The following is a 13,832-nucleotide window of genomic DNA, read 5'->3' as shown; positions in this document are numbered from 1 at the left end:
CATTTTGGACAGGACCAGGTTTGTCAGCTCCTGACAAGCTCATTTATGGGACCACCCTTAAATATCCTGCATCTGTGGGAATGCTGGTGGATTTAACGAGAGGGTGATGAGCATCCAGTGGCATCAAGTTATTTAAGGAGCATCCCAAGCTTATGGAAATAGAAAGGTGGGATGGAGGTGAGGAAAGAGATCCCAGTGCTGATTTTCCAGGGGGTGGGAACATCCTGGTGAGCTCCCAGTGCCCTGTGGGAGGATTTCTGGGGTCAGTATCCATCCCGAATTTCCCCTCCAGTGCCAGAGTGGGACCAGTGACCTCCACCTTGAACATTCCTTTAGGTTTTGGGGTGACTTAAGTGTTTTCCTTCTCCTTTCTACACTCCCTGACAATGCTTTGGCTGCTCAGCCAAAGCCTCATGGATTATTCACTCCCTGTCAGTTATTTCTGTTCCTGGCTCTGAAAAAATAATGAGCCTGATCAGTAGGAAAAGCCCCAGGGATTTTGGGAGCAGGATGAACAGGCTGTCTCTGCTCATGCCGTGGCCACAACCCATTACGGCTCCAGCTCCTCACCTGCGGCTCCGGAGCATCCCGGCCTCTCCCAGCTCCATGGGGACCACCACAAAGCCATCCCACCCTCCATCCAAGCTCAGTGTTTTCCCAGTGTGGTGGTTTCCTGGGAAGGAGGCTTCCTCCTCTTCCACCAGCATCAGGGTCTGTTTTCCCAGAGTATCCCAGTGTTTAGAGGTGGCTTTCCCTGGAAATCCTGGAATAAGTGTTGAAGGCTCTATGGAAATGTGGGGGGTTTTAGTACATATTTTTTTAGTTGGGAATTTGCAGCCCTGGGAGGGGGAGTGGGGACATCCAGGAATTGGGAATGGCAGGTAACAGGGACCACAGAGTTTTGTGTCCCTGCTGGTGATGATCCCTGAGGAAAACCAAAACCCTTGGAGGAGGAGCAGGAAGGGGAAACTGTGGAATCAACTAGGGTGTCCCAATGGCTCTTCCCCTTGGGAAGAGATGGATCTTGGAGACTCTTCCAGCACCTGAAAGTGCCCCAAGAGAGCTGGAGAGGTACTTTAGAAAAGAGCCTAGAGTTCCAGGACAAGGGGGAATGGCTTCCCCCTGCCAGGGGGTGGGTTTAGACGGGATATTGGGAAGAAATTCTTCCCTGTAAGGGTGGTGAGGTTCTGGAGTAGATTTCCCAGGGGAGCTGTGGCTGCCCCATCCCTGGAAGTGTTTAAGGTCCCATTCCAGGATTACCAGTGGAAGTCAATGCCAGTAAAGCCTTGGAGAAATACTGGAACTTATCTGCAGCCTCAGTTTTCCTGGGAATGAGCAGATCAAAGGCTGGAATGTCACGTGCAGGGGTTGATGGACACATCTGGGACAGGGTTTGGGAGCAATGTCACCGTGTCCCAAATGCCAGGTATGGATCACTCCAGCAGGCAGCACTGCCCCCTCAACCTCCTGCCTGCTCCCAGCTCCAGACTCCTTAATCCATGGATGGACACTGGGATGTTTAAAGCAAAAAAACCTGAAACCTCTCCCAGAAAACATGACTTTCCTTCTGGAATCAGTATGGAAAGAGCCCTGTGGGAAGCAGAAACACCTGGAAGCAAAGCAAAATGTTGACTTTTGGTATTTTTATGGGGATATAAAGTTTGTCCCAGGAAGCAGCAAGTTTCTGTGGAGAGCTTTTCTCCATTGTAATCTATTTTCTTTGGAAAAAACCTCATGGATTTTGGGGTTGGAAAAAGAATTTCAGTTCCACCAGGCTCATAAATTTTGTCCTGTGTTGGTGGGAGGGAATGTAGGAGGGTCTTGCTGATCCCCCCAGAGCATCCAGCCAGGCTTTCCCCATCCAAAACTTGTCCTAGAAAATAGGAAAATGAACATTAAAATCCAAGGAATGTGTTGTATATATCTACAAAGCCAAAAGTTCCTGCAAAGAAAAGGTTGGAAAGCTCCACCGCCCGGCCTTGCTGCTTCCCTGCATCTGCTTCAAAGCTTCACCTCCTCTGGAATCCGCTTCCAAAACAAATCCCAACATCCTACCTTGGGCTCCTGCCATCCCCAGCTGGACCTGGGTTAATTTAGGAAGGGGGAAAGCGCTTTTTCCATGGGTAACTCACTCAGAAAGCGGGGTTTTGGGGGCTGAGGGCAGTCACGGCTCTTTCTGGCTGCAAGGCTGGAACTTCAGGAATGCTGTAGGAATCTGGAAGGGCGGATTTGGGAGGAAATCCACCGTGTAGGGTGGTTTTGGCTGGGAATGTGAGCCGTGGATAATGGTGGAGGATACCCCGGCTGCCTAAAGGCTAAAGAGGGGATCCCAGAATTTCCACGGGGGCTCAAGTGTTCCTTCCCGGGGCTGGAACGAGATCCCTGGGATTGTTAGGATTGGAGTGTTGAGAGGAATAAGGCACCAGCAGGAATTAAAGGCTCTGAGGCATCAGGAATGTGATGAAGAGGCTGAATCTCATCCATGTCCATGTTTTTCCTGGAAAGCTGTGCTGCCAGATGCAGCCCTTTACAAGGCCAAGTGTATGCTTCCATCAGGGATGCAGGATGGAGGAAGGTCATGGGTGGGATGGAGGAATGCCATTGGAGCCAGGATGGAGACGTGAGTTGCTGCTCTTTGCTTTCCAGGTCTGTTCTTCCAGCTCTTTTTTTGGGATACGTTTTAGGCTGGTTTGGAGGGAGTGTCCCATTCCCTGGTGTGTGGGAGCTTTGAGAGGGTGCGGAATCCTGGAATGGTTTGGGGTGGAAGGAACCTTAAGGATCATCCAGTTCCATCCCACTGCCATGGGCAGGGACACCTCCCACTAGCCCAGGTTGTTCCAAGCCGGTTCCAGGGCTGGAAGCCTCTCCCGAGCTCTGGAAGAAGCTTCGTCTGCTTCGAAACGCGGCCTCTCAGCTCCCTCTAGAGCCAGAGGGAAGGAAAAAACTTCCAAAAGTTGCTCCACCCGCTCCCGAAATCGTCAGCTGGAGGGTCCTGTTCTTTCCCAGGCAGAGACAGAGGTGTTGGGGCGATGCCCAAATCCTGGACCTAAAAATTCCCGTTCTGCCAAGAAATTCCTACCCTGCACACATCAGACATCCAGGAAACCTAGGGCGTCCTCCAGGTGCCCTGGGGTATCCCAATACTCCTGGAGAAAAGGACGTGGCTGTTTTTCTGGGAGGAGGGAGGGATGGAGACAGGAAGGGGCCCTCCGAATCCCTCGGGATCCCCTTGCCATGTGTGGTGCCTCCATTCCCAGCCTGAGCTCCCATTTCCCATCACAAATAACAGCATCTCCTTTCCCTCTGGCTCCTGGTGGAGATTGTCAGGGAACCCAGAATCCCTCCTGTGTGTCCTCACTGGGGACAAATCCACTGGGATAGAGGAGGGAGAATTACCAAAAATGGCAATGAAGGAGCTTCCTTTATAACAGGGTTTATAAAGTTTCCTGTTTCAATCCGAGTTTTTCCTAGGAAATGGGCAGGGTTAGGTTATGAACACCTCATTAGGAACCAAGCTAATTGCAGGAGTGATTCCCAAGCAAAGCATCCACAATTCGGGATGAAAGGACTTACTCGATGCTGGTAAAGGGGGTCTTGGAGCATCCTGAGGGAAAAGTATCCAACCCTTCCCAAGGCTGCAGAGCCCGGGGAAGGGCTCCCTGTCGCTCCCTCCCTCTTCCCATGCAGGATTTTGGGAGCCTCCATTGGCCAAGCTGCCTCGTTGAGCAAGAGGGGCCTGACGAGAATTCCATGAGCGAGCTTCCTGCAGGGAGCAAAGGGCAGCGGGAGCGTGTCCCTGCCTAGCTGGCACCTCCCAGGGATTTCGGACAGCAAAGGGACCACGGCGAGGAGGAAGAGGAGGAGGAGGAGGAAGGCACCTGGGAATTCCTTCATCTTCCCAGGCTTGTTCCCAGGCCATGGCGGCCACCACAGTGACCGATGCTGGCAGCGTGAGGATCATCACGGAGGTGATCCCAGCCACGGACCCGCGGGCGGCCCAGCTGGCCTCAGGCTCCCAGGCACCTGCACAGACGTCATTCCAAACGCAAGGCTTCCGGAAGGCTCATCCCAAGGTGTTGGGGGTGAGACATGGCCTTCCAGGGGCCCAGCAGGGATTGGGGATCTGCCGGAATTGTCCTGCTGGAGCTTCTCCCTGTCTGGTTGGCGGGGACACTGGGACAAGTGCCTCTGCCAGACCCTTCCTGGGACTGGGATGTGGGATTGGGGTGGGATGTGTCTCACAGCAATGGGATCGGGATTCCTCTCCCTCATCCCTCCCTAGACCATCCACATCTTCAGCGGAATTGTCCACATCTGCTTCGGGGTCATCCTGACAATGTCGGAGCACAAGAACCCTTCCCTCCCTGTGGTCAGCGGGATCCTCTTCTGGCTGGGGATCCTGGTAAGCTGGGATGAGGACATGGGAATCTCAGGGAATCCTGGGGGACTGGGGACAATATCCCAGGGTCACCAGGTCTCCACTGACACCCCACGCCCCCACATGCACACGCACATTCTGGGGTGTTTGTGTATCCCTGAACCGTAATTCCCAGCTGGAGGGACACCAGGATGGGGTGGCAGGGAGGAGGGGTGCCTTCCTGCTGACATCAATTCCCGTTCCAAGTAGCTCCTGGTCTCGGGCTCGCTGCTGGTGGAAAGTGAAAGGAGAGACAGCCCTGTGCTGGTAAGATCCAGGCTGGGAGGGACAACGTGTCGTCCCATTCCTTACGTCCCTTCCAGCAGCTGCCACCGCTCCACAGCCCGGATTCATCCCACGGGATTCACAGGCCAGTCTCCCCCTCGGGAAGTGCCGAGCTCTCCCACATGGAGCACAGGATGGGGGTTGGGGTCACTGTGGGATAAGGGGGACAAAAGCTCCAGGAGACCCTCACGGCCTTTGGAATCACTGTGGGATGAGTGGGACAAAACCGGGCAGCTTCTCCAGGAGGTCTTTGATCCCAGTTGAACAATCCATGTGGGAAGCAGCCCTTCCTGGGGTCCATGTCACCGGGTGCTTCCCGCAGGTCAAGACCTGCTGTGTGGTCAATATGGGCGTTGTCCTGGGCACGCTGGTGGCCACCGGGATCCATGGCACGGCCATCATTCAGAACATGCCCGGCTGCGGGAAACCCGGGCCCTTCCAGATCCGCCCGGAATGGTGCCTCAACATGAATGGCAAGGTACGGACACCCGGGATTGTGCCGGGGAATCCGGAGTGGGGTGCACAAGGATCCAGGTCCTGTTCGGGTGGTGAATCCCGGGATATCCCCGTTCTCCTCCTCCTTGCAGGTCCTGAGCAACGGGCTGGATTGCACCATGGTGCTCCTCGGCCTCCTGGAATTCTGTGTGGCCGTGGCGGTCCTGGCGTTTGGATACGACACAGTCCGGCAGCACACATACAGCCAGCTGGTGAGGGAGGCGGGAATCCCTGGGAATCCCTGGAATGCTGATCCACTCCTTCCCTCCTCCGAAGGGCCGCCCCAGTACGGGCGTTCCTGTGTGCCTCCCAGAGATTTCCCTGGATTTCCCTGTTTCTCCTTTCCCAGGCGCTGTAGACACGGCCGAGCCCCGCACGTGGTGCCGCATCCCGGAGGGGGGTCCCCGGTACCGGATTCCCCTGGGATGCCCTCAGCGTGTTCGGCCCCCAATAAAGGCCTCTCCCCCAGCCCAGCCCGCGCGTGTCTCTGAGGGTTACTCGGGGTGCGGGGGGGGCCCTCGGCCCGGGTGTGTTTGGAGGAGTTCGGGGGTCCCGGTACCGGCGGCCACGGTGGTGGGCGGTGCTGCCCGGCACAAAAATGGCGGCCGTACCCGACACAAAGATGGCGGCCACAGCCGTGCGCAGAGGATGTTGCCCAATACAAAAATGGCGGCCAGGGAAGTTCTCTGGCTTCACGCTTCCAGGGGAGCGTGACTCTGACGTCATCTCTGTGCGACGCCGCGGGGCCGCGTGGATCATGGAGGGGGAGAACGGGGGGACCCCGGGATCGGGACCGGGAGCGACCCCCGAGAGGCCCAGCGGGGCCGCCTCGGCTCCGGCCGCGGCTCGGCGGCGGCGGAAAGGCGGCAAGAAGCGGCAGGAGGCGGTGGTAGCCATCCCACGGGGCAAGCCCAAGTCGGGACGGGTGTGGAAGGATCCCGGGAAGAAGAGGTGGGAAGGGAGGGGTGATTGGGGTGGGGGGGGCAGTTCTTGGGGGAACCCTGGGCTCCAGAAGGGCTGTTCGAGGGGTCATGAGGTGTGGGGGAATTTTGAGGGTGACGGGATTGTTTGGGGGTCTCTGGGGGGGCTTGTGCGGGGATTCCGGGGGTATCCATAGGCTTTAGGAAGGATTCAGACGTGACAGGGATGACTTGGAGGGGATGCCGAGGAGCTGAGGATGCCGTGGGATGCTCCGAGGAGTCTCATGGAATTCTGGAAAGGAGCTGGAGTGGCCCTGGCTGCATCCCGGGATTTTTGAGGAGCCAGCAGCTCCCGTGTGCCCACCCAGGTTCTCCCACATGATCCAAGACAAGGCGCTCCGCACATCCTGGGCGCGGAAAATGAAGGAGAGGCAGGAGAGGAAGCTGGTCCGGGATCTGGCACGGCAGCTGGAGGAAGCAAAGCAGAGGGAGAAAGAGGTAATGGGATTTGGGAGCTGGAGAATTCCAGTCTTTCCCAAGTGCTATCCCATGTCTCTGTGCTCTTCCCGGGCATCAGAGCTGTGGCAGAGCCCAGGAAAAGGGCAGCTGGGATGGAGAATTCCCTGTCCTGGTGCCAAATCCAGTCACTGGTGGTCACATGCTCCAAGTCACTGACTTGGAATAAATTCCCTGGGTCAATTCCAGCCTCACCCGGGGTGGAAAAGCTGCTGGAATGACAGATTTCACACTTGGGTGGGCATTGGCACTGGTCTGGGTTTAATCCAGGAGGAAGGGATCTGCAGGGAATGTTCTGGTGCTGCTCCCACAGGAAAAGAAGCGGCGGCGGGAGGAAAACCTGAAGCGGCGCCTGGAAAACGAGCGGAAAGCCGAGATTGTCCAAGTGGTGAGTCTCCTCTGCTGGCTGGGAACAGCACTGGGAACACCCCACAGCCTCCATCCCCCCATGGATCAGCTGCTGATTTGCTCCAGTTCCTCTCCCTGTCTCCATCCTTGGAGGATACTGGGAGGACTGGGAGATTCCCAGCAAAGCCAGGCACGCTGGAAGTGTGTTCCAAGCTTGGGAACCCCAGAACTGAGGGATAATGGGGTGGGTAGAGCAAGGAGAATGCAGCCCTGATGGGGATCCATGTGGGAAAATCATGGCTTTTCTATTGGGAAGAGACCTGGGAGCTCAGGGTGGGTGAGGATGGGGTTAGTTTTGGGATAAATCCCTGCCTAGATCCTGAATCCTTGGTGTTGAGAGGCTGGGAGCCCCCCATGCCCATCCTGCCTCATTCTGAAACTCTGTTCCATTCCTGGAAATGCTCCAGGAATTGCTCTTGCAGCTTCCTGCACTAGTGAAAGTTGTCCCTGGCCATGGCCAGGGGTGGAACTGGATCGTCCTTAAGGTCGCTTCCAACCCAAACCATTCCAGGATCCTATGATTCCATGAAATCCCCTCTCTTTTCCCATTTCCCAGATCCGGAACCCCCTGAAGCTCAAGAGGGCCAAGAAGAAGCAGCTGAGGCGGGTGGAAAAGCGGGATACGCTGGCCCTGCTCCAGAAGACGCCCGTGAGGCGCAGCACGGCCACAGAATGAGGCGGGAATCGGGATACTGCCGCACCCTGGCCGTGCAGCCGGGATTCCTATGGATCCTGCTCCTTTCCAGGGGTTTTTCCTCAGCTTGCCAGGCAGGAATCGCTGCCAGGACCCTCAGTGTTGGACAAACAACAGGACAGAGCTGAGGGGGTGGTTCCACAGGAACCAGCTGATGGATCCCTCAATCCCTGTGGAATCAGGACGTGGCCGGTGCCAGAGGCTGGAACAGAACTTTGCTCTCCCAAATTTACCTTTTCTTTATAAAAATGAATGAGATTCACCTCTGGTGGCTCTGGGGACTGGTGGCTCCAGCTGGGGCCTTCCCTAAGGCATTCCTAGAATTGGAGTGTACCATGGCCCCTCTTTCCTGGCAGTTCCCCTTTCTCCAAAGAGGGAATTCCTGTTGGGAATGAGTCCTGGAAGTTGTCAGCAAGGAAGGGGACACGGTGTCACACACCCTCCTGTGGGGCGCAACACCGGGAAGTTGGTGGGGGCTGGAAGTGGGAAATCCATGCGGATTTCTTAATGTTTCTGGTTTTTCTTGGTGCGTGAACACCCCTTTCTGCATTCCTGGGGAAGGATGTGGCTGTGAGCTGTGATGGGGGTGACAGAGGGGTGCACTGGGTGTAAAATGCCACTGCAGGAATCGGTGTGAAGCCCTGGGATGGGAATGTGGAGCCCTGGAGCTTCATCCTGGGGTGACAATTTGGGAGGGCCCCTCAGAATTGGGATGGGGTGTCCCATCCATGTCCAGAATGGGGGCGTGCCACAGGGAAAGTGGGGACTGGCAGGAATTCCGGGTGCAGCCGGTGCCAGCCGGGCACGGGGTCATGGGGCAGGAGGGCTCTGCCCTCGCCATTCCCGGGTTAATGATTTCCAAGGAATCCTCGAGCCTCTCCCTCCCTCTGCAGAGCCCACGGCCCAGGCTTTACCCGGCTGGGTAAGAGAAGGAGAAGCTCGGAGGCCGATTTCCTGGTGGGACGGATGTGGGAGAGCCGCGTGTCTCCTCCCAGGGCTGGACCGGGGCCAGCATCCCTGTTCCCGGCCTACCGAGCTGCGCGGAGAGGGAGCGGGGGACACCCGGGACTGGGGGCTCGGAGCCCCGGGATCCCCACCCGGCTCCGGCTCCGGGGTGGGGAGGAGGATGAGGAGAGGGGACGGTGGGTGCTGGGAATGCCGGGGCTGGCAGAAAGGTAGAAAAGGGGTGTCCCGGCTGCCGGGTGAGTTTTGGAGCGGGGATCTGGGGTCAGAGGGTGGGGAAAAAGGGAAGGAGGAAAGGAGGAGATGGGAACAGGGAAACAGAGGACAGGGATCACGGAACGGAGGGGACCAGATGGACAGGTGGACATGGATGGAAAGGTGAGGAGGAAAGGAGGAGATGGGAACAGGGAAACAGAGGACAGGGATCACGGAACGGAGGGGACCAGGAAGGGAGTGAGTAAGGACGAGGGAAGGAGGGGACAAGGACCGGGGAAGGCGGGGACAAGGACCAGGAAAGAAGGGACCGGGACCACGAGGGGATGGAAACGTGGGAAGGAGGGATAGGGACAGGGAAGAAGGGATGCCAGAAGAACTATCTGGACCACAAACCCTATCTTGGGGGTCTCCCGTGAGGATCCCTGGGGAGTGGCCCCTGCCGCCAGCCCCCTCCTGGGCGTGGTAATCCCTGTGGGACACTCGGTAATTCCCATTCCCAGGTGCGCCATGGTGGAGGTGACAGTGACACCGCAGTCCTCGCTGGCCGACCGGCCGGTGCAGATCCGGGTGCGGGGACTGTCCCCATCCCAACTTGTCACCCTCCGGGCATGGCTGAAGGACGAGCAGGGCGAGCGCTTCCAATCCCGTGCCTTTTTCCGCGCTGACGGAGCGGGAGAGGTGGATCCCGGGCTCCATGCCGCCCTGGGAGGCAGCTACTCTGGGGTCTGGCCCATGGGGCTCTTCTGGTTCCTGCAGCCCGACACCCTTTTCCGACGGCTGGTCAAGCGGGATGTGGCCGGCAGCCCCTTCCGCGTCCGGCTGGAAGTGTTGGATGGGCTCTGCTTGGACACGGATCCCCGGGAGCAGCCGCTGGGATGCTGCGAGGCCGAGCGGTGGTACGTGGGCCCCGGAGTGCAGCGGGTGCCCATCCGTGAGGGAAGGGTCCGTGGTGCCCTATTCCTGCCTCCTGGTGAGCACTGGGGAGCAGGGAATTCCGGGATATCAAACCTTGGGGCTTGCAGGATGCTCGTTCCTGGGAGCCCTGGGATACCCAGATAGTATTCCCTTGGGATACTGTACCTTGGGATCCTGGGATGTCAAGCATCGGGACCCCTGGGAAACAACACTGGGACTCCTGGGATGCTAAACCACAGAATTCCTGGGTTTTTGTCCAGTCCTGGGACCCCTGGGATAACAAACCTTGGGAGTCCTGGGATTCCCAAAGCTAGGGTCTCTGGAAGCCCAGCCTTGGGATCCTTGAGATACCAAATCTCAGGGTCTTGGGATACCCAGCCTCAGGACCCCATGGATACTGGACCTTGTGCCCCTGGGATACAGGACAGCACAGGTGGCTCCCTATCCCTGACATTCTTCCTGTCTTCCCACAGGTCCGGGCCCCTTCCCTGGGGTCATCGACATGTTTGGGGGTGCAGGGGGGCTGATCGAGTTCCGGGCAGGGCTCCTGGCCAGCCAGGGCTTTGCTGTGCTGGCCCTCGCCTTCTTTGCCTACGATGACCTGCCCCGAGTCCTGGCCCAGCTGGACCTGGAATATTTTGAGGAAGCGGCAGAGCTGCTCCTCCAGCATCCCAAGGTGAATCCCGGAGCGTGAAGGAAGGCACCTGTGAGCCAGGATGTGCTGGGGATTGGGGACACCCTGGTGAGCCGGACATCCAGGTGGCCTGGGATTGTCCTGGGGACATCCTCATCCTGGTGAGCAGGACATCCAGGTGGCCTGGGGTAACGTCCCAGGGTTGTGCCCAGCACCAGGAAAGTCCCAGGTACTGAGGATATCACAGTGAGTGGGATGTCTTGGCAACTGGGGATATCCCATGAGGACATCCTTGTCCTGGCACCCAGGGATGTCCCAGTAACTCTGTTATCCCTGTGTATTATCCCAGCTGGCTCCATTTCCTCTTGCTTCAGGTCCGAGGCCCCGGCCTGGGCGTGGTGGGTGTCTCCAAAGGTGCGGAGGTGGCCTTGGCCATGGCCACCTTCCTGCCACAGGTGGTGGCCACGGTGTGGATCAACGGTACGACCTTCCTTTACGGAAACCCGCTGGTCTATAAGGAGCTCCGCATCCCTGCCATTCCCTACTACACCGAGCGCCTCCTGTTCACCGAGGTGGGAGCCATAGACAACTCGGCCATCTTCGCTGACCCCCGGGATCCCGCCTACCACGCCTCGGCCATCCCGGTGGAGAAGATCCGGGGAAAGGTGCTGTTTGTGGTGGGAGAGGCCGACCGGAGCTTCAACAGCAAGCTCTTTGCTGAGCTGGCCCTGGCGCGGATGCCGCCGGAGAGCGGCCGGATCCTGTCCTATCCTGGGGCCGGGCACCTGATTGAGCCCCCCGGATCCCCGCTGTGCAGCAACTCCAGCATCCGTGGTACTCCCAGGCCGGTGGCATGGGGAGGAGAGCCCCAGCCCCATGCCCGGGCCCAGCAACATTCCTGGCAGGAGATCCTGCAATTCTTGGAGCTCCATCTGGGGTCGGTTGCCACCACAAAGCTGTGAGGGGTGAGGAAAAGGGGTTGGGGTCACTGGGATTGTCACTGCGGGGAATAAAGTGTCACTGGTGGCTCCTGCCTGTGCTCCTGGGGGATGGTGTGTGGGAAAAAGACTGGACACAGATGTAGGAGATACATCAGATATATATTGGGAGATACATCAGATATAGAATATATACTGGACATGTGGGATATATATATTGGGTATATATCGGATATATATTGGACATATATATAGGATATATATTGGATACATATGGAACATATATAGGACACAGGACAGACAGCTCAGGCATGTATTGAACATACACAAAACATACATAGGACACGTATGGGGCACGTATAGAACATATATTGGCCATGTATCAGCTCAGCTGGGCCTCTGGACATACTGCTCTCTCTGCAGCTGCCCTCACTTCCCGAGGAGGTTTGAGGGAATCACATCCAGCCCCCAGCTCCTCACGTCCTCCCACTGGCATCCCTGTGCTCCTGGGAACTGGCATGACCCCATTCCCACGCCCAGGGCATGGGACAGGGAGTGGCTGTGACCGGCACTCCAGGCAGGGTGGCGAGGGGTGATGAGGTTTAACCTGCAGTGAAGATAAATCCCAGAAGGGAAGCCTGGGGAAAGGGAGGCAGAGGGAATGCACATGGAGGACTTTGGATTCCCTGTGGCACTGCCGGCAGGGATTCAGGGTAACTGGCCGATTCCCAGTCCCTCAGACACTGCTGGGGCCGTGCCACCGTGCCCCCTGGTCCCATGGCTATTCCAGGAGTGGTGTGTCCAGATGTCACTGCTGTCCCCAGCAGCTCTGGGGAAGTGGGCACACACCTTTCTTCTCCTTTCCCCCTGCATAACTTGATCCAGCTGGGCATCCCGCCCGGCACCAGTTCCCTGTTCACTGGGACAGTCTCCAAGTGTGGGATAAGCTTGGTTTGTCCCTGGTCACCGTGACACAGCCACAGGAGGTGACCACAGGGCTGGGGCACTGAGGTCACTGGTGGCAAAGGAGCGAGGAGCCCTGGGCAGAGCTCATCCCACGGGATCAGCTGATCCTGATCCCCCCCCGCATGCCAGCCATCTGGATATAAATCCACGCTGCAGAGCCCTGTGCTCTGTCTGTGTTACTACCATGGGACGGAGCTGCTACTTCCTCCTGCTCCTCTTCCTCCTGTTCCCGTGGCCCAGAGCCACCCTGGCACTCCTGCAGTACCGCCACGACTGTGGAGAGTTGGGAATGCAGCTCCTGGTCTTCCCGCCCCATGGCCGCACTGTCCGCTTCAAGGTTCTGGGTGAGTGGGGAACTCCCTGGATCCCTTTGGGGTGCTGGATTTCTCTGGGATTCTCCCCAAACCTGGAGTGTTCCCTGGTAGTGGTATCCCAATGGGATGAGCCCAATGGCTGGAGTGAGCTGTTGCTGATGCCTGGGAGCTTCCCAAGCACCTGGATGTGCCACTTCCCTGTGTCCATGGTGTCCCCTCAGATGAGTTTGGCTCCCGCTTTGACGTGGCCAACTGCTCCATCTGCCTCCACTGGCTGAATTCCAGGGAGGACGGTTCTGTCATCTTCTCCTCCGGCTACAAGGGCTGCCACGTCCTGTTCAAGGTGATGCTCCTGTCCCCTCCACGGCCCCCTCCAGCAGGATGGGGGTGACTGTCCCTCGTGTCTCCCTGCAGGAAAACCGCTACGTCCTCCGGGTGCAGCTGGAGGAGCTGCTGTCCAGCGGGATCCCAGTCACCTCCTACGAGGTCAACATGACCTGCCCCAAGCCAGGTGACTCTGAGATGCTCCCGGATGGAAAATGGGAGCAGGGCCAGGACAGCAGAGTTACGATCTCCCACACTGGCCTGCACCAGATCTCTGAGTCCTCCCTTACCCTTTCGGGATCCCAGCTCACATCCCGAGATCGCTTGGAGCAGGTTCACACCGTGGGACAGTACCCGCCCAGCTCAGTGCTTCCTGGCATCCAGCACCATTCCAATCCAGCTCACTTGGGGCTTCTGTCACAGCCTGGTGGGGTTCATTCTGTCACCCAAATCCAGGGAAACTCCATCCACCCGGGAGTGCAGCCCCCCCAGCCCGGGGGACAAAGCCAGCCAGGGATTCTTCGCCCAGTGCTTGTATCCCAAAACCATCCCAGTGTGGTGCATCCTGGGAGTCAGAGCCAGCCAGGGCACCTGCGTCCCAGCTTTGTATCCCAAAACCAGCCTGGGATGGTATATCCTGGGGGTCAAAACCAACCAGGGACTCGCCCAGGGTCTGTATCCCAAAACCATCCTGGGGGTCAAAACCAACCAGGGACTCGTCCAGGGTCTGTATTCCACAACCATCCTGGGGGTCAAAACCAACCAGGGACTCGCCCAGGGTCTGTATTCCAAAACCATCCTGGGGGTCAAAACCAACCAGGGACTCG

General features: G+C 57.9%; 4 protein-coding genes and 1 long non-coding RNA gene across 9 annotated transcripts in view; 4 read left to right on the top strand and 1 right to left on the bottom strand.

Annotated features, from left to right (window-relative positions):
* Window positions 1-1,623: 1,623 nt before the first annotated feature.
* Window positions 1,624-3,783, bottom strand: LOC117244531. Its single transcript, XR_004497818.1, has 2 exons — window positions 3,574-3,783; window positions 1,624-1,873 (listed from the first exon to the last, which is right to left on the bottom strand). It is a non-coding gene; the product is annotated as an uncharacterized LOC117244531 (long non-coding RNA).
* Window positions 3,765-5,670, top strand: LOC107206152 (membrane-spanning 4-domains subfamily A member 15-like). Its single transcript, XM_015631681.3, has 6 exons — window positions 3,765-4,082; window positions 4,283-4,402; window positions 4,628-4,684; window positions 5,025-5,180; window positions 5,290-5,409; window positions 5,547-5,670. The coding sequence occupies exons 1-6, from the start codon at window positions 3,918-3,920 to the stop codon at window positions 5,553-5,555; spliced, it is 627 nt and encodes a 208-aa protein (XP_015487167.1). The 5' UTR covers window positions 3,765-3,917; the 3' UTR covers window positions 5,556-5,670.
* Window positions 5,671-5,780: 110 nt separating this feature from the next.
* Window positions 5,781-7,997, top strand: CCDC86 (coiled-coil domain containing 86). The gene is made up of 4 exons (XM_015631680.1): window positions 5,781-6,148; window positions 6,486-6,615; window positions 6,947-7,021; window positions 7,598-7,997. Exons 1-4 carry the CDS (start codon window positions 5,796-5,798, stop codon window positions 7,715-7,717), a joined length of 678 nt encoding a protein of 225 aa, XP_015487166.1. The 5' UTR covers window positions 5,781-5,795; the 3' UTR covers window positions 7,718-7,997.
* Window positions 7,998-8,457: 460 nt separating this feature from the next.
* On the top strand, window positions 8,458-11,496 carry LOC107206148 (acyl-coenzyme A amino acid N-acyltransferase 2-like). 4 transcript variants are annotated; one of them, XM_015631674.1, is made up of 4 exons: window positions 8,458-8,657; window positions 9,415-9,884; window positions 10,303-10,505; window positions 10,838-11,496. In XM_015631674.1, exons 1-4 carry the CDS (start codon window positions 8,464-8,466, stop codon window positions 11,423-11,425), a joined length of 1,455 nt encoding a protein of 484 aa, XP_015487160.1. In that variant the 5' UTR covers window positions 8,458-8,463; the 3' UTR covers window positions 11,426-11,496. The 4 variants fall into 4 exon arrangements, with proteins under 4 accessions (XP_015487160.1, XP_015487161.1, XP_015487163.1 ...); XM_015631675.2 differs by lacking the exon at window positions 8,458-8,657 and adding an exon at window positions 8,664-8,877; XM_015631677.1 differs by lacking the exon at window positions 8,458-8,657 and adding an exon at window positions 8,767-8,849.
* An 872-nt stretch (window positions 11,497-12,368) lies between these two features.
* Window positions 12,369-13,832, top strand: part of ZP1 (zona pellucida glycoprotein 1) — a 4,505-nt gene continuing 3,041 nt past the window's right edge. The window contains exons 1-3 of one of the 2 annotated variants that reach the window (XM_019007076.2): window positions 12,369-12,711; window positions 12,903-13,024; window positions 13,096-13,784. In XM_019007076.2, coding sequence (XP_018862621.1) covers window positions 12,552-12,711; window positions 12,903-13,024; window positions 13,096-13,784 — 971 coding nt within the window. In that variant the 5' untranslated portion in view covers window positions 12,369-12,551. Of the gene's footprint in view, window positions 12,712-12,902; window positions 13,025-13,095; window positions 13,826-13,832 lie in introns of both variants that reach the window. The other variant, XM_015631670.3, reaches the window with a different exon arrangement.

The sequence above is a fragment of the Parus major genome, chromosome 5, assembly GCF_001522545.3.
Source record: "Parus major isolate Abel chromosome 5, Parus_major1.1, whole genome shotgun sequence".
NCBI classification, from domain to species: domain Eukaryota; kingdom Metazoa; phylum Chordata; class Aves; order Passeriformes; family Paridae; genus Parus; species Parus major.
The sequence above is the reverse complement of the archived record's forward strand: the minus strand, read 5'-3'. Positions and strand labels throughout refer to the sequence as shown.